General features: G+C 39.0%; 1 protein-coding gene across 2 annotated transcripts in view; it reads left to right on the top strand.

Moving 5' to 3' along the window:
- The window catches only part of dock1.L (dedicator of cytokinesis 1 L homeolog), a 269367-nt gene that overhangs the window by 42216 nt on the left and 203070 nt on the right, over nucleotides 1-24081 (top strand). The window contains exons 7-13 of one of the 2 annotated variants that reach the window (XM_041568646.1): nucleotides 3427-3562; nucleotides 5526-5677; nucleotides 7364-7445; nucleotides 9063-9198; nucleotides 10782-10854; nucleotides 18226-18368; nucleotides 20631-20756. In XM_041568646.1, coding sequence (XP_041424580.1) covers nucleotides 3427-3562; nucleotides 5526-5677; nucleotides 7364-7445; nucleotides 9063-9198; nucleotides 10782-10854; nucleotides 18226-18368; nucleotides 20631-20756 — 848 coding nt within the window. The remainder of the gene's footprint in view (nucleotides 1-3426; nucleotides 3563-5525; nucleotides 5678-7363; nucleotides 7446-9062; nucleotides 9199-10781; nucleotides 10855-18225; nucleotides 18369-20630; nucleotides 20757-24081) is intronic. The other variant, XM_018225171.2, reaches the window with a different exon arrangement.

Below are 24081 nucleotides of genomic sequence, written 5' to 3'. Positions count from 1 at the left end.
AAAAACATGTTTTACATGTTGATACAGTAGGTCAACCTGATTTTGGCCAACACATAGGCATCTGGAACGGTGAAAGAATTCCTTGCTCTGTGATGTTGTCAAATGACTAAAGTCAGGCTTGCAATAAAGAGGTTAATGCCTGTGTAATAAACACCACTATCCAGCAAATGTGCCTCCTTACGTGCATCTAAATAGCTAGACATTTCCCTATGCATAACAAGCAATCAGGGAGATGGAAAGAGTCCAGTTTTACATTCTGCAATAGATTTTCCCATTCGGCAAGCAAGTCTTGTGCACGACAGTTTCCATTTTCCTATTTTTATGATATTAGAAAATTGTATATGCTTTAGCACTTCTCAATTACATGTGGGTGAATGATTTGCTTATCAGAGGCTGCACTGAATCATGTAACACCTTCTGAATATCTGCATGCCGTGATTACCATTAGCTTACCTCTCCGGGAATTGCCGTGGTTTGCCAATGCATTTTGCATTTCAGCTTTTAAATGTATGAACGCTTCATGAAAATCCAATTTCGGGCTCGGTTCAAAATGATAGGGCAAGTTTGCATTTCTTCCGGCTGTGTTTAGCTTTCCATAGAATAAAAAAAAATAATATTTTATGTAGACACATCCTTTATTCTTTTCAGAGTGTGGAATTTGAAACCTAACCTTCTACTCAATTAATGAATTCCTTGTTTGTTATTGTGCCTTACCATCTGCCGGCGTATTAGCTCAAAGTTTGCAAACACTCCAGATGCTCCGTGTTCAAACAAGATTGAGCATATTGAGATGTGGTTTTGTTCTAAAAGTTCTGAAAATTTCATGTAACGATGACTGTATCTTACTCCACTCCTTCTCCCACCCTCTCTTCAAAAAGTTACACCGCCGATATGAACTTTTACTCTTTATGTGACAGATGTTGGCAGTTGCTTGTTGTTTGTCAGTAAAACCTAGTAAAGTGCAGGAATTCAACTGCTGACTGTATAAACAGACCATAAAAATACACGTATGATGCAATTATGATCAACATAGTTTATAGAATAACATAGCTTGAAAAAATTCTCTAAAGGCTAAGAGCAATGCTCAAATGTAGTTTTTGCCACCCACACCTACATTTATACAGTGTATTAAAACACACTTCCAGTTCCTGACTTTAGACTAGAGCAGGAGTGCCCAAAAGGTAGATCGGGATCTACCAGTAGAACTTAAGCTGGTGATCAGTAGATCTCAAGACACTGTCAACCAACAGCTTATCTAAATCACCTTTCTGTTTCATGCTTTTCATTTAGATATTTATGTTAAGGTTACATAAGGAATAGTTGTTTGTTAAATATAGAAATATAAATTATATCAAGCATCAATATAATATTTATGTAATATTTTCCATGGGACAGAATGCTAACAATGCTTTTATGGATCTAAATCAGGGGTCCCCAACCTTTTTCACCCGTGAGAAACATTCAAATGTAAAAAGAGTTGGGTTGCAACACAAGCATAAGTTCCTGGGGTACACTGCCAAATAAGGGCTGTGTTTGGCTATTGGTAGGCCCCAATGAAGACTGACAGACTACAGGAGGCTCTGTTAGGCAGTACACCTGGTTTTTATACAACAAAACTTGCACCCAAGCCTGGAATTCAAAAATAAGCACCTGCTTTGAGGCCACTGGGAACAGCATCCAAGGGGTTGGGGAGCAACATGTTTCTCTCGAGCTACTGTTGGGGCATCACTGATGTAGATTATAATGGGACAACATCACTAAAAGTAGATGTCACATTATTAAAGTATGGGCACTCCTAGACTAGAGTTTACTGGCCACTGGCTCATTACCCTGTTAGAACCTTTACCACATCATAATGAGTGAGGGGTTGCTGCTGGCACCAAAACAGTAGCTCTTGGCCCACATCATGTTTTACAAGCATGAACAGTAGCTAAAGAGAAACATGTAAAGTGGAAAAGCATAATCAATATATATCCAAAGGCACAATCTATTTCTATGCTTTGTGCGTGGATGAGGGAAACCATACTCGGTCTACATTGCCAGCACTCATAGTTTGCCTTTGTTGGTTCAAAAACCCATATAAAGAGTCTCTTTCCTTTGTTATTGATAGTTACTCAGTATTTATACATTAGTATTTAAATTAAGGCACCCACACTATTTTACTTAAAGGGGCATATTGTTAGAAAAACAACAAGAATGTGCATTATAATCTTTTAAATACAGAAGGAATTTGTTTAAAAAAAATTAGGGCTGATTTATTGAAAATTTCTGCAAAAACCCTACTAGTCCTACCCACATGTTACACTTCCTGCTGCCTTCATAAATATTCCCTTTATTGGAGCGCTCCATAGATCTCTGGTCCCTGTCCATGTTTCAAATGAGGGGTGGGTGTGTTCTAATGGTCCCTGCCAAAGGCACAGTAAGAGAGGGACAGCCAATCACAGCCCTGCAGTCACACAAGCAAAGACAGCTTCAGTTCCCTATCAGGTCAGCCTAGCTGCTGATTAGTTCCTATCCTATAGTGTTGAGTTTCACCAGCTCCCAGTACAGCCTGGGAAAGGAGGCAGCGGAAAGTGGTACAGATGGGTGGGACTAGTAGGGTTTTTGCAGAAATTTTCAACACAACTTTTGAAAGAACATTCCTTCTATATCTAAAAGAGTTTAAAGGAGAAGGAAAGCTACGGAGGCATTTTATTGGCAATAGATTAGCTGCAATAGTGCAAGCTAGAATGCTATATTTATTCTGTAGAATGTTTTACCATACCCGAGTAAAAAGCTCTAGAAACTCTCTGTTTGTTTAGGATAGGAGCTGCAGTATTAACATGGTGTGACATCACTTCCTGCCGGAGTCTCTCCCTGCTCTGGGCTCAGATTACAACAGAGAAGGGGGGGGGAGAGGAGCAAACTGAGCATGCTCTTGCCCAGGGCAATGAGGTTTAAGCTGAAGGCAGGAAGTCTGATACAGAAGCCCATGTGTACACAATAGAAGGAAAGAAATGCAGTGTTTCTTTTGACAGGGGATTCAGAGCAGCACTACTTTGGGGGTTTACTGGTATATTTAGATGGACCTTTCTGATAAGGCTTACTTAGTTTTAACCTTTCCTTCTCCTTTAAGGCACTGGTACATTCTTGTTTTTTACATATGTCTCCTTTGCTATTCATTTATCTCTCTATTTTATTCTCTGATTTTTTTCTTTCTTCCCTTTCTGCCATCCTGTTGCTTTTATATTCCTTTGAATATTCATTTTAGCTCATACTGTCTTTAATGAGTGTCCTGCTCTTTCTTGTGTACTTTTTGGCATTTCCTCTTTATTGTCAAGGTTCTTTCTTTTTGTTTAACCCTCAATATTAAGAGGTATGTCCAAATTGACTAAACTGCAGTAATAGAGAGTTTTGCTATTATAATTCTTTATTGTTTTTGGTTAGAATCCTTGACTTGGACCTGGTTGTACGGGACGAAGATGGAAACATTTTGGACCCAGAACAAACCAGCACAATAAGTCTCTTCCGGGCACATGAAATTGCTTCCAAACAGGTTGAGGAAAGAATACAAGAAGAAAAGGTACACATTACAGTGGTCTTTGAAAATGTGTAAAAACTTGTAACCCTTTCACTGAATTGGAGCAGTAGTGCAAATATGAACTGTTTGGTTGCTGACCTACAACTAGGCTATAGCATCGGGCTGGTGGGCATGATCTTCCCTATCACCCTTTTTACCTCTGCCTGCTCTTTGGGATATCTGTGTACCCCCTTCTTTATACTCTGTACTTCTGTATGTGATCCCTCTGCTTGTCACATGGGTGCCAGCTACATTTGCTGTCTGTATCCTGATTTAGTCGTGCCACATAATCTAATAGCTTGGTTAGGTTGAATGAACATGCCCATTTAGACTGTAAGCTCTACGGGGCAGGTACTTATGAGTTATGTGTATATTTATTGTATTTATTGTCTGACTTGTTCTCCCTGTGTGTAGTTTTATATATTATATTTTTATTTATATTGTACTTTCATGCATTGAACTGTACTGCAGCTCCTACAGCGCTTTACAAATAAAGTTATACATACATACATACATACATACATACATACATACATACATACATGTCAAAAAGTTAAGGTTGAGCTTTTGTAGGAGCCCCCCTTATTATTACAAGGTTACACGTGTAGGAAAAGCTTGTTGAATCAGCCATTCAGCTATTGGTCCTCTAAGTGTGGGTTTATAGCTCTCCCCAGATCTCAGCCCCTTTGCCACTTCATTAGGATTCATATCTCTCAGGGTAGAGCAGCCTGCCTTCACTTTATACCCCTTCTACCTGGGAAAAGTTTATCAGTCTGCCATTTCCTAGTTTCATATGTCGTAGAAATGGATTGGCTGCAGGAAGACCTTAAAGGAAAACTATACTCCTAAAAATAAATAGTTACGCAACAATTTATATCAAATTAAGCGGTATATTAAAGAATCTTACCCAACTGGAATATATATTTAAGTAAATATTGCCCTTTTACATCTCTTGCCTTGAACCACAATTTTGTGATGGTCTGTGTGCTGCCTCAGAGATCACCTGACCAGAAATACTGCAGCTCTAACTGTAACAGGAAGTGTGAAAGCAAAAGACAGAACTCTGTCTGTTAATTGGCTCATGTGACCTACCAAGTATAGTTTGTTTGATATGTTTGTGTGCACTGTAAATCATACGATCCCGTGGGGCTGCCCTTATATTTTAAAATGGCACTTTTCTATTTATGATTAGCCAATGGCACATACTACTAAAAAAGTATTATGAAAATGGTTTATTTACATGAAGCAGGGTTTTACATATGAGCTGTTTTATGCAATATATTTTTTTATAGAGACCTACATTGTGTGAGGGGTATAGTTTTCCTTTAATGATTCCTATACTTTTACTACTGCTTATGTTCCAACTGAAGTTTATGACTAAAAAAATAGGGTACATTTTGTGAGTTGTGGCTCTTTATCAAGTGGTAAATATATCTCGCCTGATAAAGAGAAACCTCAAAACATGATATAGTGAATAAAGTATCCCCTCTTGTAAAATATAAGGATGTTATAAGTTACAGAGGAGTTCCATGACCATCATGGAACTCCAAGGTGACTTCTAATATCCTCATATTTTGCAACAGGTAGTGCTTTATTTATTATAATACACAAGTTTCAGCGAATCATGTGACAGAAATGACATCAATAAGCTCCGATTATAACTGATGACCTCACTATGCACCATTACTAAGAAAAGAGTTTACAGGATATTCATGGCTCTTGTTTATTATATTATATGTAAATAAAGAAAGGTTCAGCACAGTCTCTGCATTTGGTCTATCTTGCTTCCACATATCCTATATCCACAGTGCTACGCAATATGTTGGCGCTATATAAATACATGTTAATAATTCTATCTTATCATTTCAGGATTGTTATAATGAAACGTGCTATCATGGTTGTAATTTTACTTCCGTTTTTGTTTTTTAACACTTAAATGTGTTTACATTTCTTTTTCTTTCAAAAGTCCCTGAAAAATGATGTCAACAGACAAGCCAAGTTTGCTGCAACGCCTTCATTTGCTTTATTTGTCAATTTGAAAAATGTAGTATGCAAAATTGGGGAGGATGCCGAAGTCCTTATGTCTCTTTATGACCCATCCGAATCAAAGTTTATAAGGTAAATGCTTTCTCTATCGTATATATAGTTATTTAGTTTCCATCTGAACCAGTTTAAGTGTAACAGTTTTACCTGAACTTGGGTTAATTGCAACCAACTTTCATGTGAAACAGAAGAAATCCGTTATCCTGGCAAAGCAAAACCTTAGGTCGGCTCGTGCCTGTTATCACAGAGGATAGCTCAGAACACTTTTTTGCAGTTTGGCTTCTGAAGGTCTAAATTATTGTTCTAAATTGGAAAATCCAGAGCTTTTAAAAACACCCTGTAGGCTTTTTCACTTTTATCTTAAAAGACGTTGAAAAATCCCAGTGCTCTGCGAGATCTCACCTTCTGCTCCCAGAGATATTTTGCCAATTATATTGACTTGGCTTTAAGAAGATATGGGTTTGGCATTTCAAAAGGAGGGCATGGCCGCCAAGATTGTGAAGGTTTTTCTAACCTTTCTAAATGTGGATCAAAATTTGAAGAGACTGAGCAGCTATTTCTAATAGCCGTTTAAGGTTTTACACATTGTGGGTAATATAGATACTGGCTGATAGTTTTTCTGTTTCCTGATAGCAACCATTTAAAACAAGGAAGTAAAAAAACATTTCCCACCATTTCCTTTCCATCCCCTAATTTGCATATGCAAATTAGAGTTCGGTTCGGTATTCTGCCGAATCTTTCATGAAGGATTCGGGGATTTGCCCGAATCCCAAAAAGTGGATTCGGTGCATCCCTAATGAAAAGTCACGTGATTTTAAGGATTTGGATTGGGTTTAGCCAGGCACTTGGATTCTGCCAATTCTGAATCCTGCTGAAAAATGCAGAATCCTGGATTTGGTGCATCGCTAGTTAAAAGGAGAACTAAAGCTCACCAAAGGATTGATGCAACACATTATGTTTTGGATTTTTGTGGCTGCCCAAGGCCATCACAACCCTTTAGCAGTGAAGATCTGTGCCCCTGAAGATAACCCAGGAACTCCCCAACCTATTTGCTGCAGATTTTTGGCACACTCTCTGGACTGCTGTCCGTTACCAAGCTTAGCGACAGTATATATTGTATATATAAAATATATAAGTCACTATGAGACTGATAAGTATTTAAAGAATCACAATTTAACAGCATCTCAGAAATTTAATAGTCAGTCGTGTAACAGTCCTGTAACATCGACCTTTATGACCGATGACCTTCATCTTCTGTTTGATTTTCAATTAACAATTTATCAACAGCTGCCCAGAGCATACTGAGCATGTGCAGTGTCACTGACTTTCAAAAGTTACAAGATGGAGAGTTCCTGTGGACAAGTTCACCTTGGAAGGCCTAGAGCATTACTGTTAAAGAGCTGCAGAACCTCTGTGCTGCGAGTCCACCATCAGCCATATTCATTTATAGGCTTTAGTGAACCTGGACAAACATTCTACAGTAGTTTACCTCATAACTATATGTGTTTAGAAAAGTACAGCTTGCTGCTGTATTAGTAGATTGAGTTCTAGCCCTATATAATTCTGTTTTTCAGGTTAGCAATTATCACTCCAACAGTCCAATCTGGTTTTGTCTCAGAATACTAGGATTGCACTGTAGGTTCTTTAAACAGTGGCTGATTGTGTGTGTTGCATGTGCTCGTAACGACAGCATATTTTTCTTCCAGGAACCCGCTTAAGCATTTCCATTCAGCATAACACAAAAATGCAATTATTTTACAGTGAAAACTACTTGGTGCGTTGGTCAAGTTCAGGCCTGCCAAAAGACATTGACAAGCTACATTATCTGCGAGCTGTTTTCACTGTAAGTTATTTCTTCATGTTTATTTCTTTGGATGTCAGAAAAATGGCGTGGGGGTAAGGGGGTTGGTTGAGAAACAACTGTCTGACTGATACTGTTTTATGTAATTAAGTATTACTTTAAAGGGATACTGTCATGGGAAAAAACATTTTTTTTTTAAAATGTATCAGTTAACAGCACTGCTCCAGCAGAATCCTGTACTACAATCTATTTATCAAAAGAGCAAACCGCTTTTTTATATTTAATTTTGAAATCTAAAATGGGGCTAGAAATATTGTCAGTTTCCCAGCTGCCCCCAGTCATGTGACTTGATAAACTTCAGTCACTCTTATTGCAGCACTGCAAGTAATGTTTATGGTGTCGTTTTTCTAAATTACACTTACACTGCAAACAATTCACTCTACCATGTGAAATTTCATTCCTGAACCAACAAGTATATATTTTTTTAGTTGTAATATTGGTGTGTAGGTGCATCTCAGGTCATTTTGCCTGGTCATGTGCTTTCAGAAAGAGCCAGTGCTGCACTATGGAACTGCTTTCTGACAGGCTATTGTTTCTCCTACTCAATGTAACCAAAGGTGTTGCAGTAGGACTTGGATTTTTAGTATTGAGTGTTGTTCTTATATCTAACAGGGAGCTGTTATCTGGTTACTTTCCCATTGTTCTGCTGATCCATATCTATACTAACTATAGAGTATATGTCTAGCCCCATGTCAGATTTCAAAATAACATAAAAAATCAGTTTGCTCTTTTGAAAAACGGATTACAGTACAAAAGTCTGCTGGAGCAGCACTAATGTGTTAAAAAAAATTTTGTTTTCCCATGACAGTATCACTTTAAAGTGGACCTGTCACCCAGCCACAAAAATCTGTATAATAAAAGTCCTTTTCAAATTAAACATGAAATCCAATTTCTATTTTTTATTAAAGCATTCATAGCTGTTGTAAGCTCATTTAAAAATCTCAGCTGTCAATCAAATATTGTCTGCCCCTCCTCTATGCCACGGGCATAGAGGCGGGGCAAACAATTACTTTCACTTTCCATTCAGCACTTCCTAGATGTCCCTGCTCTCCACATATTCCCCTATTCTCTTTACCATTTAAATCTGTAGCCAGAGCACGGGGATGGACATCGGGTCCCCCATTCTGGTGCACAAACAAGATTCTGAGATGATACAAGGCTTGCCTTAATAACAGTGTGCACAAAATGGCTGCTGCCTGCTTGCTATAATTTTGAAATCCCAGACTGAAGGAAACAAGATTTTTATAATTTATATAGTGTAATTAAAGTTCATTTTGCTTGGCTAATGTGATAAAATAGGATTTTGAATAATTTTTTTTGGTGACGGGTCCCCTTTAATATAACGTTAAATGTCCATTGCAGGTGAATGATGTGGTTATGGAAGCAAATAATGATGGGGGAGGGTCTTTGAAAATTAAATTGCAAAACTCCACCAAGTACTGATAATTATCTAAATAATCTATTTATTTAATTATATGTTAATATTATTTATCTTTGTTTATATGCATGTATATAGCATCATTTTGTGAAGGGTTGTATAAATATTCATCAAGAAAGAGACCATTTACTTTAAAGTACTTTCCCTTTTTTTTCCTACAGGATCTTGGAAGTAAAGACGTAAAAAGAGAGAGAATAAGCTTTGTCTGCCAAATTGTGAGAGTGGGGAGAATGGACCTACGGGATAACAACACTAAAAAGCTGACTTTGGGACTTAGGAGGCCGTTTGGTGTAGCAGGTAAATTTCTCCAGTTATTTGAAAAATTATTGAAAAAAAATTAGTGAGTTGTAGGGAAATACCGACTCTTGAATATTCACAGCGCTGCGAAATTTGTTGGCGCTATACAAATACATGTTAATATTAATAATCTTGAGTAATCATAATGTTGTGCCTAAAATGTATACTTTATTTTTAACTGGAGTTTTTTAAAATGTTTTATTTTTTTAAATAAATATTTGTTGAGTTGTATTGGTAGTCTACATTTACTCTGACCATGTTTTGCTTTGTAAAAGTACTCACAAAGTGTGAGAGTATCCTTTAGCCTAAACTTGGTCATACATGTTCCAAAGAAAGTTGCCAACTCGACCCCTCCAACAGCCTTGTATCCAACATCTGTCTGAAAATGGGGCAGATATCTATCATACACGACCCATAGGGGCAGAAGTGGAAGGGCGAAGTGGCTAATGCTAACGGCAGAGACTTTGACGATTTCCTGACGGGCGCAGGCGTCACTTCGCTAGCAAAGGAGATAGACGCTTGCATTGCTTTGCACTCTAGTGAATGGACATTATTACGCAAATTCACTAAGATGTGGATTTTACTGAACATTACCTCTTTCGCCAGACTTGCCTTCGCCAGCACAGACCAGGCGAAGTGCAATGGAGTGCATAGGATTTCCTCAATTTTTAGTGTAAAAATGTTCTAAGTCCCAAAAAACGCTGGCTTCTTTTCCTTTTTTCAGAGTGATAGCCTGCAACGGTCCGTATATATATATTTTTTGGGAAACCAGTTCCCCCCTCCATTTTCTAACATATGGAACATAAACTATACAGTGGGCTCGTGTGTAGGGCATTATAACAACTCTATTTTCTTTATGAAGGTTCCCTGGACTTGTGTAATGTATTTGCTGCAACATATACGCCCATGTAACTTTATCATTTCCCGCCGTATGCAAATTAGGCAACGCTAACAAATCTTCCCTTTGATTGCCGAAGTAACACTAGTGATATTTCGCCAGTTTTCGGCGCCCTGAATGTAACTTTGTACTTTAGTGAATTAGCGTTGTCCTAGCGAGTTTACGCCTGGCAAAGTGTTGCGATGGGTACGAAGCGGTCGCTGGCGAATTTTCGCCAGTTAGGGAATTTCCCCCAAAATGTCTATAGGCTCATTATTTTTTTATTTTTTCTTGTATTCATTTTTATTGAAACATGTACATGTTAGGGTACATTACTTTATATAGGCCCATTATTTGATCATTTGTCCAATGACATCCATCCAGTTCAGCCTGATTTTAGTCCAGTGGGTTGGTGAACTAATTTGAATATCTGTGTTGGGTGCATGTTTGTAGATGCCCAGCCAAATATGATTGTTGCTTACAAGATTCATCCGGAATGATATAGTTGTTCTTCACTCCATATGGGCAACATACTTTGTTTATAAATAATTCCTTTCATTCACCTGCTGCGACTCTCTAGACCAGACGGCTGTTAATATGACTGCAGTGATTTTAATATAGCTTTTAAATGAAGTCATTTTCCTGTAATTGTATTGCACATTATGTATTGTGGTTTGTATGCAAGCTACCTCCTTTCTGTTTACAGTAATGGATGTAACTGACATAATCACTGGAAGAGTGGATGATGAGGACAAACAATATTTCATACCTTTTCAACCGTAAGTACTAAAACAGCTTCAGAATTCTTAATTATAACGAAATCACATAGATTCTAGTAACTGCAAGACGTGAAGGTTGTGTACTTGCACTGTGAGCAGCTCGGGTATTGGAATTGGGTACCCACCTTTGCTCACGGAGAATGAATAATAAGTGTAAAGACCAAAGGCCAAAATCAATCTAATAAGAGAAATCATGAATTACACAAGAAAATATGTTTATTTTATGCAGTGCCCATTCTAAATCATGTTTTATGGGATTCACTACAATTCCTGTTACATGTACAGGTATGGGACCTGTAATCCAGAATGCTCGGGACCTGAGGTTTTCCATACCTTAAAGGAGAATTCAACCCGTAATAAAAAAAAAACCCTCCCCCCTTCCCTGGGTATGCCTACCTGCCCCCCCCCCGGTCAAATGCCCCTAATTTTTTACTCGCCCCTCCGTGCAGATTCTGGCCTCTGAGTTCATGGCAGCCATCTTCTTTTTATCTGGTAATCTTCATGTATTGACGGCATTTTCGGCGCATGCCCATGCAGTGGTTCGGGACCGGAAATTAACTCCAACTGCGCATGCGCCGAAACTTCCGAAAAAAGACAGAAGAAAGAAGATGGCTGCCTTGAACTCCGAGGCCAGAATCTGCACGGAGTGGTGAGTAAAAAATTAGGGGCATGTGCCCGTGGAGGCAGGTAGGCTGGGGGGGAGGAGGGAGGGGCCTCTACCCAGGGTAGAGGGGAGGGTTTTTATTATTTCGGGTTGAATTCTCCTTTAAGGGCATTATTTATTAAAGTCCGAATGCCAAAAACTCGAAAAATGCAGGTTTTTTTTGTAGTATAAAATCTGAATTTTTTGTGCATCTCAGACCCTCAGAGGTTGTATATAAATTAATAGGAGGAGTCCCGACAATATCCTGATCTGCTCTGGGATTGTACGATTCTAATTTTGGGGCGATTTTCAAGATTTTTTTCCCTAACTGCAATTTTTCGGGAAAATGTATCGATAAATAACGGGAAATAACCGTATGGATTTGGTAAGGGGATATTTCTGAATGTAATTTCGAAAAATAACCCCTTAAGTCTATTAAAACTATAATTTAAACATTAATGTTTTGTATCTAATTAGGATTTATTATATCTTAATTGAGATCAAGTACAAGGTACTGTTTTATTACTGCAGAGATAAGGGAAATAATTTAAAAAGATTTGACTTACTGTATTTGATTATAATGGCCTCTCTGTAATTTAGAGCTTTCTGGATAACAGGCCCTATGCTTGTATGTTTTAAAATGCGAAACGTACAACATTTTGCAATAACATCACAAAGTTGGGGGAGGCACATTTATGAAAGGTCGAATTTCGAATTCATTGGAGTTTTTTTTTTGTTTTTAACTCTCATAAATTTGATTTTCCTCGAAAGTCGATGGTGGGTTATTTATTAAAAAAAAAAAAATTTGAATCCCTTAATAAATCTGCCCCCAAATGTATATTCCCTACTGTTAACTTATTCTCAGTGAAGTAGTAATAGTGAGAATAATGATAAGCTAAACAACTGTTGCATTCAAGTGCTGTATGAAATGGAAAGGGTTGAAAAGCCATGCTTTAGAAGATTCCACACGAATACAGTGTTGCAATGGACAACAGGGAAGTGTAGGTGAGTAATAGAAGGTATCTTTTCCGTGCCTGCTTGCATGGTGTGCAACTGGTTTTGTCCGTTCTCATTGCAGTAACAGCACTAATCATTTTACTTTATATTCGAAATAAAAAGGAGGTTGCATATCTTGGTCTAACTGGTACAAGTCAAGGGCATAAATGTAGGCGCCCAGCTTTATTTAAATTCCAACTGGTGATTCCCAGCGCTTTGATTTTTATCACGTTTATTACCACTATCCTGACTGTCAGGAAAGTATTTAACATCTTGACTTTTATACTATCAAAGGTGCCAGTTTGTTAGAAAGTGCTCTACTTGTAAAACTTGTCAAACACTGTTGTTTCCAATGGATGTGGAAAATGAGTAAAAAGCATGCCTAAAAGTTAACTATTGCATTAACGGGGCAGTATACCCCCCTTTTTATCATTAGTTCGGGGAATACAGCTTGTGCTGAACATCATTTCTGCTTGAGATGTCTGGTTTTTTTTTCGGAATTAAAGGAGCAGGAAAGTCATCCTGCACTTGGGGGTGCCAAATTTTAGGCCCCCCTGAGCGATTGTATTGACTTAACCTGAAACCCCTGGCAGGTGCTCCTATCCAGTGAGCACCACGGAGCAAACGCATGCGCAGTTGAGCGAAATAGCCAACTTTTTAGTTAAAATTCGGCTCTCCATTCTACTGCGCATGCGCAGCCGCGTGAAGAAAGCGGAAGACGGAAGAGAAGCGTTCCGTGGTGCTCACTTGGGTATGCCTAACATTTGGCACCCCCAAGTACAGGATGACTTTCCTTCTCCTTTAAACGTAAAGTTATATAATTTTTCCAGCTCTTATGGGCATAATCACTGCTCTACTGAGAAGCTTTCTGCATAAACAAACCCCTCCCATTCCCTAGCTGGAGCCTTTGTTAGACATTAGGATAATTGGCTGCTCCTTACACAGTGGCTTCTCAGTAGACTGCTGATTTGTTTTGGTTGTGCCCATAGAGTAAAAATAGAATGATACTGCTTTCAGTTTCAGGTTTGGATAACCAAAAAAGCCCCATAGATGCATTTTGACTATTGTTTTAAGTAGGGATGCACCGAATCCACTATTTTCGGATTAGGCTGAACCCTCAAATTGTTCGCGAAAGATTTGGCCGAATACCGATTCTTTTTACTTCCTTGTTTTGTGACAAATAGTCACGCGATTTCCCTCTCCACCCCTAATTTGCACATTCGAATTCGGTTTGGACGGGCAAAAGGATTTGGCCAAATCCGAATCCTGCTGAAGAAGGCCATATCGTGGATTTGGTGAATCCCTAGTTTTAAAGAAGAAGGAAACTCCCTCGGCGCAAAACCCCTCCCCCCTCCCCGTGTTGCCCCCCCTCCCTCCTCCCTCCTCCCCCCTGGCCTACCTGCCCCCCCTGGGCAAATGCCCCTAACTTGTTACTCACCCCTCTGCGCAGGTCCTGTCCACGGAGTTCACAATCGCCATCTTCTCCCACGCAGTCTTCTTCCTGCTTTGACCGGTGTCTTCTGGCGCATGCGCAGTAGGAACAGTTACCGGTATGGATCTACTGCGCATGCGCCGAATGTCATAAAGTTTTCAGATTTCACTTCGCCGGTCAAAGCAGGAAGAAGACGCGCGTGGGAGAAGATGTCGACTGTGAACTTTGTGGACAGGACCTGCGCAGAGGGGTGAGTAACAAGTTAGGGGCATTTGCCCAGGGGGACAGATAGGCCAGGGGGGAGGAGGGAGGGGGGGCAACACGGGGAGGGGGGGAGAGGTTTTGCGCAGAGGGGGTTTCCTTCTCCTTTAAGAAACACGTTGAATACAAACCCTTTTCATTAACCTTTCATTGTAACACAGTGTAAGTCTAGGGGTGAGTCTTATTAATTCAAAGCACATTTTCAAATTGCTTTTAGTTTTTGAATTGTTTGCCTTGTTCTTCCGACTCTTTCCAGCTTTCAAATGGGGTTCAGCAACCCCATCTAAAATCAGATGCTATCTAAGTCTACAAATGTATTGTTGTTGCTACTTTTTTATGCCACACTCGGGATGTGGGAAACAGTAGTATTTGTCTAAGAAAAAGACCCATGCCTGCAACTCGTATTGGTTGGCACATCCCATGATTCTACATCACATATATTGCACATGTAATTCTTATAGCAGCCCCTGCAAAATCAGCTCCATCAGTGTAATGAAGAAACCATGTCTTAAAGGACATGTAAAGCCTACATTTTCCTACCATGTATATAAGTTGGGTGTATCTTCCCCACCCAAGCCACATCATTGTACTGCATATACCCCTCCATTTGCCAGCGCCATAACATTTTCCTTAAACAAACAGCAGCTTTCACCCGGCGGCCATTTTTTCTCTGACACACCATCAGTAACATTGACATCTTCAAACAATGCTGTTAAGTTCAAGCAGTGCAGAATGCAGGTTTACACAGGCACAACATACTTTGATAAAAAGTTCTGCTGGGGTTGTTCTCTGTAATGGTTAAGCTGAGCTCAGGAGAGGTGGTTAGGAGAAAAATAAAAAAAAAAATCAGACAGCTAGAGTTTCTATGGCAATCAGCAATGCTATCTCTTCATTGGCTGTTCGACTGGAGGGTGTATTTAGTAATCTGAGCTGAGAAAAACTGAGCAAGCTTATTAGCCAACAGCCAAAGTAAATTCCTGAGGGAGTGGGCCGAGTGGGTTAGAGGAGGAGAAGGAATCCTAAGTGATTAAGGGGAAGCTGCAGCCTTACTGTTAACCGTTTAACAACCAGAGTGGCAGTTATCTAAAGATTCCAAAGAGGCTGTTCACTGATTACATTTTTGTGGGGAGGGTTTACATGTCCTTTAACTTTGGATATTACAGGCCTCTCGTTAGCATTACACTGTGATTGCAATGCTATAAATTCTCCAGCTAGAAAAATTGCAGCTGATCGACATCATAACGGTGCAGTTACATTTTATCTGCAGTCACGTCCGTGGCAATAAGGAAAGATTGCACTCATTTGTGTTGCAAGACTGATGCAACTTCCAGTTACAGTCACCGCCCAGACATGCTGTAAATGCAAAGTTTTGCTGCTGTCACCTCTAATTCTTTCTAGCACCAACAAAACCCATTCAACTTTAGGATCATGTTGCAACAACCCCATTATATTTTTCATGTGATGCATCATGCAGTGTGTAAAAATGTCAATATCTTGTTTGGCCAGGTTTTACATTTTCACATAACTGGTTTGAAGGAGATAAACTGCTTTAGGTTAACTTTCTTTCCTTCTCATTCCTTGCACCTTGAACTTTTGCCTTTTCTTGCATTTCTTTCCTTTTCTTCCTCCTATGAATGTGTCAGCTTCAGATGCTCTTCATTGATTCAAGAAAACACCTGCACACACACTTGCTAAAAACGAGGACAATTAAGACAAATATGTTCTTCCTTTGTTTTTTGTTTTTTTAATAGTCCCCCCTACCATATTTTCCTTATTTGATTTTTAAATAAGTGATTTTTGTATACATAAACCCAAAGCTGCAGACTTTGTTTGTGACATAAAGTAAGTAAAGGGAAAGCGGTTTAATTTACCTGTTTAGTGCAAGAAATTATTAAAAATATTATAACCTATGACTTATTGGTAAAAGGGGTTGTTCCCCTTTAAATGAACTTTTCGTATAATGTAGAGAGTGTTTTGCAATTTGTTTTAATTTTTTTATTATTTGTGTTTTTTGAGTTATTTAGCTTTTTGTTCAGCAGCTCTCCGGTTTGCAGTTTCAGCAATCTGATAGCTAGGATCTAAATAAACTTAGCAACCATGCATTAATTCGACCAAGAGACTGGAATATGAATAGGAGAGGGTCTGAATAGAAAGATGAGTAATAAGAAGTAGCAGTGACAATACAATTGTATCCTTACAGAGCATTGGTTTTTAGATGGGCTCAGTGACTCCCATTTTAAAACTGGAAAGAGTTAGAAGAAGAAGGCAAATACTTAAAAAAACTACAAAAAAGAAAAAATGAAGACCAATTGAAAAGTTGCTTAGCATTTTTCATTCGATAACATACTAAATGTTAACTTAAAGGTGAACCATCCCTTTAAAGGAGAACTAACCCCCCTATAAGAAAAGCTGCTACCTTAGTTAGTCCCTCCTCCCTGCTTCCTACTCTCATATTATTCCAGAAAGTGCCCCTGGACAGCATGCTCACTTATTTATGCAGAGTAGGGATGCACCGAATCCAGGATTCGGTTTGGGATCCGGCCTTTTTCAGCAGGATTTGAATTCGGCCGAATCCTTCTGCCTGGCTGAACCGAATCCTAATATGCATATGCAAATTAGGGCGGGGAGGGAAATTGCGTGACACAAAACAAGGAAGTAAAAATTTTTTCCTCTTCTCACTTCTAATTTGCATATTCAAATTAGGATGCAGTTCGGTATTCGGCAGAAACTTTCTTGAAGGAAGTGGGGGTTTGGCTGAATCCAAAATAGTGGATTTAGTGCATCCCTAATGCAGAGTAATGCAGTGGCGCTCATGGACGCGACATCTTTGGGGTCTTCGGTCTTGTTGGGGTAAGCAAAAGCCATGTTTGGTGTATGCGCAGTTAGAGCAGCCCAGCAGTCAGCTCATATGCTGAAAAGTTCAGTGAATTGACGAATGGAAGGAAGAGGATCCGACGAAGACTGAAGACCCGGAAGATGGCGCTCATGCGCTACTCTGCATAAATAAGTAAGCATGCTGTCCAGGGGCGCTTTCTCGAATAATGCACTATGAGGGTAGGGAGGAGGGACTAGCTAAGGTACCAGTAGATGGGGCTTTTCTTATAGGGGGGTTAGTTCTCCTTTAAGCTCTTGTTGGAAAAAGGGGTATACTGTCGCTTTAAATAAGATATATTTCACTATGAATAACCAGCATATTTGAATTTCTCTACCAAGGCAATGAAGCCATATTAAGCATGTACAGAAATGTCTACCTACTCAATAACCGAGTTAAAAGTTTTTTTTTTTCTCTCTTAAGTATAGTATTGTTTCCATTATTGTGTATTCCCTTATAAATATTACTGATTTGTTTATATTTTCTGTGAATGTTTGGAGTAGAATTATAAGCAGGTATTCAACACTCCCTCCCTAATTATTCATCAATCAGAAAAGATATTGTGAAACTGTATGCCTTGCTTGTACGGGTAGGGGATCTATTATCCGGCAACCCATTATCCAGAGATCTCTAAAATAAAGATGTGCCATTTATCTTAGATGAGCAGTGCCTTATTTTTAATTGAACTGTTTTTTTTTTCTGTTGATATTGATGGTAGCTAAGTCAGCATAAATCCAATATTGATGGTAAAAAAAATTAGTAATCGTTTTTAGTAGGCTTTCTATTATGGAAAGACCCGTTATCCAGAAAGCCCCAGGTCCCTTCCAGACAACAGATCCCTTACCTGTAGCAGAATGGAGTTTGCAATCATGCATTTGTGACCTGTGTAACTCTTTTCTGCAGCCTGATGCATTTGCATTTGATACGGGTGTGTTTAATAATCATCTCTCTTGTAATGTTTAAAGCTATTTTCTTTCTATCCCTAAGTTATTTTCCTTCCGAGTAACGATCTTTCTGTATCTTTCTTTTCATCTATTTCTGTTCCTTGTTTTTTTTTGTGAACTAATATTTACTTTGTGAATCTGTGCTATGATCTTATCCATTCCCTTGTTTGTGTGGTCGTACTGTGGCCCTATGTTTGCTGTGGTGGTGTCTGTCACACTCCAGGCTTGCATTGGATGACGCCAATCGACACAAGCAGCTGAATATATCATCCCGTTTTTCACCCAGGGTGGCCGGGGAGAGTGATTTCCTTCAGGCTGTTATTAACAAAGTGATTGTTGCTAAAGAAGTCAACCACAAAGGTCAAGGTAAGTCTTTATGCATCTGCCATTATTAACATAAGCTGTAGCTATTGCAGTTCACTTGCTTTATTGCAATTTCTTTTAATTATATAATATTTTATGTAGATGTGAAACACAAGCAGAGAATAAGATTATTAAGAAAAAAAATATAAGGGGCCTTTATGGATGCAGCATGTGCAAAATGCTATTTCAGATGCAAATCACTAGGTTTTTTTTTTTTAGCCATCACAAAGCATTTTCCCATTATTTCAACATAATTGCGGGTGCACTCTGAGTTGAGTCGACTGCAGTTGTTTCCGGTGCATCAAAACACATGCATTACCTCTTGAGTTTTGATTCAAAGCGGTGCAAGATATCTTTAGCACTTTCAGAGCGGGGTTTTAAGTCTCTTCTGGAGTGAATGTTAGAGAGAGATGATAGAGCGATAAAGATAGATGATAGATACAAAGATGGATATATAGATTAAAATAGAGCGATAAAGATAGAGCAATATATATAGCTAGATAGATGGATAGATACAAAGATGGATAGATAGATAGATAGATACATGCATCAATGGATGGATATATGGATGGATAGATAGAGGGATAGATAGAGGGATAGATAGATGGATAGAAAGATGGATAGAAAGATAGATGGATATATATATATATATATATATATATAGAGATGTAGATATATATGTATAGAATAGATGGATAGAAAGATGGATCGATAGAGGGGCAGATGGATAGATAGAGGGATAGATGGATTGATAGAGGGGTAGATAGATGGATTGAGAGAGGGAAAGATATATAGAGGGATAGATAGATAGATGGATAGATGGATAGGTAGATGGGTATATAGATGGATTGATAAAGGGTTAGATGGATGGATGGATAGATAGAGGAGTAGATAGAAGAGTAGATGGATAGATAGAGGGGAAGATAGATGGATAGATAATTAATATGATGGATAGGTAAATGGGTATATAGATAGATAGATAGATAGATAGAGGAGTAGATAGATGGATAGATAGATAGATAGAGGGGTAGATAGAGGGGTAGATAGAGGGGTAGATAGAGGGGTAGATAGAGGGGTAGATAGAGGGGTAGATAGAGGGGTAGATAGATAGATAGAGGGGTAGATAGATAGATAGAGGGGTAGATAGATAGATAGAGGGGTAGATAGATAGATAGAGGGGTAGATAGATAGATAGATAGATAGATAGAGGGGTAGATAGATAGATAGATAGAGGGGTAGATAGATAGATAGATAGATAGAGGGGTAGATAGATAGATAGATAGATAGATAGAGGGGTAGATAGATAGATAGATAGAGGGATAGATAGATAGATTGATAGAGGGGTAGATGGATAGATAGATTGATAGAGGGGTAGATGGATGGACTGGTAGAGGGGGAAAGATAGAGGGATAGATGGATGGATAGATAAATAGAAAGATGGATAGGTAGATGGGTGTATAGATGGATAGATAAAGGGGCAGATGGATGGATGGATAGATAGAAGAGTAGATGGATGGATAGATAGAGGGGTAGTTAGATGGATGGATTGATGGATAGATTCGGGTCCGCTCCCTTCCCTTCGGCAATTCATTGCACTTTTGGCACATGTGCAGTTGCTACGATCTTGAAGACTGCTCCAACCGTGCATGCGCCAATACAGTACTCCCTTTCAGATGAAGATCCATGAGATGGCGCCCATGAGCACCGCTGAGCTTACTCTGCATCAATACATGATCAATGTATCCGGGACACTTTCAGGGGAAATTAACTATGCAGGGGAGAAGCAGGGAGGGGGACTACCTAGTGTAGTAGGTAGGGGCTTTTCTTTTTTGGGACGGGGGGTTAGTTCTCAGAGATTTCTTTCATGAAGCTTTCTGCCTTAATAGCCCACCCCCCCTCTGGGATAATTTACTAAATGTTCTTTCTATTTAGCTTTTAAATGAAAAAAAAAAAAAAAACATTAATGATGAACGGTTGTTGTCAATTTATGGAGCAGATCTCGCTATATCTGTCTTACACGAATGTCGTAGCTGTGTATGTATATTTACACCCATAGGTGCTCTTGAATCTTCTCCATCTGTAAATATGGCAATTAACTTGTTTAATGCTGTTCATTCAAACCAGTACAGATGAATGTAAGTCTGAGGAGGATCACTCAGTACTGTTAATGGTGTGTTGTTATACAGAATGTCTTCCTAATTAGCTGTGCGCTTATGGAGTCTGAGAAGAAATGCTCCACATTCTGAACTCAATCATTTTTTGAAGGTTTATGGGTCACAGTGAAATTGCTGCCTGGCGACATTCATCAGATTCGCAAGGAATTTCCTCATCTAGTGGACAGGTCAACAGCTGTTGCTCGGAAAATGGGATTTCCAGAGATCATCATGCCAGGTGTATATATACACAAATATAGATTTATGCTTTCTGTATTTTCTGATATGTTCTTTAAATCCTTCTATTAATAGTGCAGATATTACTGCCTGTATTCATTTCTAGCTCTGGGAAGTTTTTATTTTTTATCACTTTATATTGGGAATTACATAGTTCCTCATGCAGTACACTTTTATATACAGGTTTGGAAACAGTTATCTGGAAACCCGTTAACCAGAAAGCTTCTAATTACAGAAAGGCCATCTCTCATAGACTCTATTTTATCCAAATAATCCAAATGTTTAAAAATGATTTGCTTTTTCTCTGTAATAATAAAACAGTACCTTGTACATGATCCCAACTAAGATATAATTAATCCTTATTGATAGCAAAACCAGCCAATTGGGTTTATTTAATGTTTATAGGACTTTCTAGTAGACCCCAGGTCCCAAACATTCTGCATTACGTATCCCATACACTAGGTTAAAGTCATGAGAACAGTATGAATGGGAAGTGTTCTTGTAACTCAAGAGTGAACTCAAACAAGTAAAGGGTGTCCACATTTCTTCGGAATCCCTGCACAGTTCCTGTTACTCATATCCTTCTCAAATAAGAGACCAACTACTCCCACATTCAGGGGTTCCCCTTTTTTATTTCCTTCTTTTTAAAGTTTCAGGCTGTTTGTGACAGTTTATTTTGTACACAAGGAGCACATGATAATAGACCATAATTTGCTGCCCTACTATAATGGCCACTTACCTCATCTTTAGGAATTACATTTGGCAGAACAAAGAGTCTTATCACTTTTTTAATAATTCTCATAAAGACAAAGCATCTCTTGGCATATACAGTAAGTGGGGTTGTTCAGCTATAAGGAGAAGGAAAGGTCTTTTTCCTTGGGGTGCCAAAAGTTAGGCACCCCCAAGTGATCGCATGTACTTACCTGAAACCCCGGGCCGGTGCTCCTATCAGCAGAAAACTGCTCCGGTCCAGGTTTATTCCAGCGAGAACCACAAAGCGATTGTCTATCTTCATTTTCTTTATTCTTGCGGCTACTCGGGCACTGCTATTTCATTCTACTGCGCATGCGTCTGCCCCAGGAAATTTGAACAAAGAAGAAGCTGGAAGACGATTGATTTGTGGTGCTCAGTGGAAGAATCCTGGGCCGGTGCAGTTTTCTGCTGATAAGAGCACTGGCCCTGAGTGCCACGTAAGTAAATGTGATCACTTGGGGGTGCCTAACTTTTGGCACCCCCAAGGAAAAAGACCTTTCTTTCTCCGTTAAGAGCCAAGGTATGGCAATTCTAAATGATCAACAGACAAATGCATTATTATCACTAGTACCAGAGGGTTGCCAAGGGGAGTCTCTGCATTCTAATTATCTAACTACAGGGACCTGTTATCCATAATGCTCTGGACCTGGGGTTTTGCATATACCGTAACTTATCTTTCCGTAATTTGAAAGAGACGGAAATTGCCGAAGGGAAGGAAGAAGATACGCAGATTTCCGGAAGGAGAATAAGATGGCGCCCGTGTGCTCTGCTGCACTCACTCTGCATGTGCGGTGTATATAGACTATCGCCTGCCCCTTTCATGATGTCATTGCGTAGGGGGTTGACATGGGTCTATAAATAGCGGGGGAACGACAGACTGGGTGCAGGTTGGGAGAGGGCGGGTTAGGGTCCCTGGTTTCTCGATCCACACACCACTACAAGACACTGATTTATTATTACTACAGAGAAAAAGGAAATACAAATACATTTTTAAAAATGTGGAGTATTTGGATAAAATGAGAAACAACCTTTCCGTAATTCAGAGCTTTCTGGATAACTGGTTTCCAGATAACAGATCCCATACTTGTATTATAACTCAATATTTGTTTTGTTAGATTAAACCAAAAGCCGAAATGCTCAGGCTGCGAATCCGCCAATCCACACAGGTCTCTGCTCGTTCGCGTGTCTGCACTTACAGGCGTCATCCTGGGTGCAAAAATGCATTCACTTCAACTATTTCATGTTCCATTTACAGTGCCCTCTCCAAAGAGAACTTTTGATAATTTATTTTTTTTACAAAATTATTGTTGAATGGTGCCTATTGTTCTAATCTGTACAAATTGATGCAGTTTATGTTTATTTTGTCTTTGTTCCTCGGCCTGTTATTATTCTGTGTATCTAAGCACTCTGAAGGTTATTGTTTCAGAGAAAGATCACAGCAATGATTATCCGTTCTGTATACCTGAGAGGTGACCTTCATAACAACACACCGGTTTGGTATCTCATTTGTGATCTAAACCAAAAGTGACATCTGCAGTAATCGGTGATTAATGCCGAATTCCCTGCTATCGCCAAGATGAAATGATGCCAGCTGCTGGGGACGGGATCTGTTATTGGGAAACCAGTTATCCAGAAAGCTGCGAATTAAAGGGCGGCCATCTCCCGTAGACTCTATTTTAAATAAATAAAAACATTTCCTTGTATTTGATCCTAACTATGACATAATCACTCCTTGTTGGAGGCAAAACAATCTAATTGGGTTTAAGTAATGTTTAAATGATTTTTAGCAGACTTAAGGTATGCTGGAGATCCTGAGCATTCTGGATAACAGGTCCTATAGCTGTATAACCTCTAAGTGCATTGCCATTTTCAATAACCATCTTATTTTACCCCCCATCTTTTTCATATAAGATGCTTATTGGAAATGCCAATGCGCATAGAGGTTATACAGCTATAGGACCTGTTATGCAGAATGCTCAGGACCTTGGGTTTTTCAGATTACGTTTTTTTTCCATAATTTGTATCACCATACCGTAACTGTAATAAAAAAATCATTTAAATTAAATAAACCCAATAGGGTTGTTTTCCCTCCTATAAGGGTTAATTTTATATTAGTTTGGATCATGTACAAGCTACTGTTTTATTATTACAGAGAGAAAGGAAATCATTCACAAAAAAATGTATTTAAGTGGACCTGTCACCTACACACCAAAAGCTGTATAATCAAAGTTCTTTCCAAATTAAACCTGAAACCCAAAGTATTTTTTTCATTTAAAAATCCATACCTGTTATAAAGGTGTTTAAAAATCTGAGCTGTCAATCATATATACTGAGGCATAGAGGTGGAGCAGTCAATTACTTTCACTTTCCATTCAGCAATTCATACGTCACTGCAATTCTCACATTGCCCCTTCCCTCCTCAGCCTCTGTAATTGTGTAGGGCACTGCACATGGGCATTAGGTCCCCCATTCTGGTGCATACACAAGATTCTGGGATGATACACAATTTGTCTTAATAACAGTGTTCACAAAATGGCTCCTGCCTGTGTGTTGTGATTGTGTCATTTCAAGAC

This window comes from Xenopus laevis, chromosome 7L (genome assembly GCF_017654675.1).
Source record: "Xenopus laevis strain J_2021 chromosome 7L, Xenopus_laevis_v10.1, whole genome shotgun sequence".
NCBI lineage: Eukaryota > Metazoa > Chordata > Amphibia > Anura > Pipidae > Xenopus > Xenopus laevis.
The sequence above is the reverse complement of the archived record's forward strand: the minus strand, read 5'-3'. Positions and strand labels throughout refer to the sequence as shown.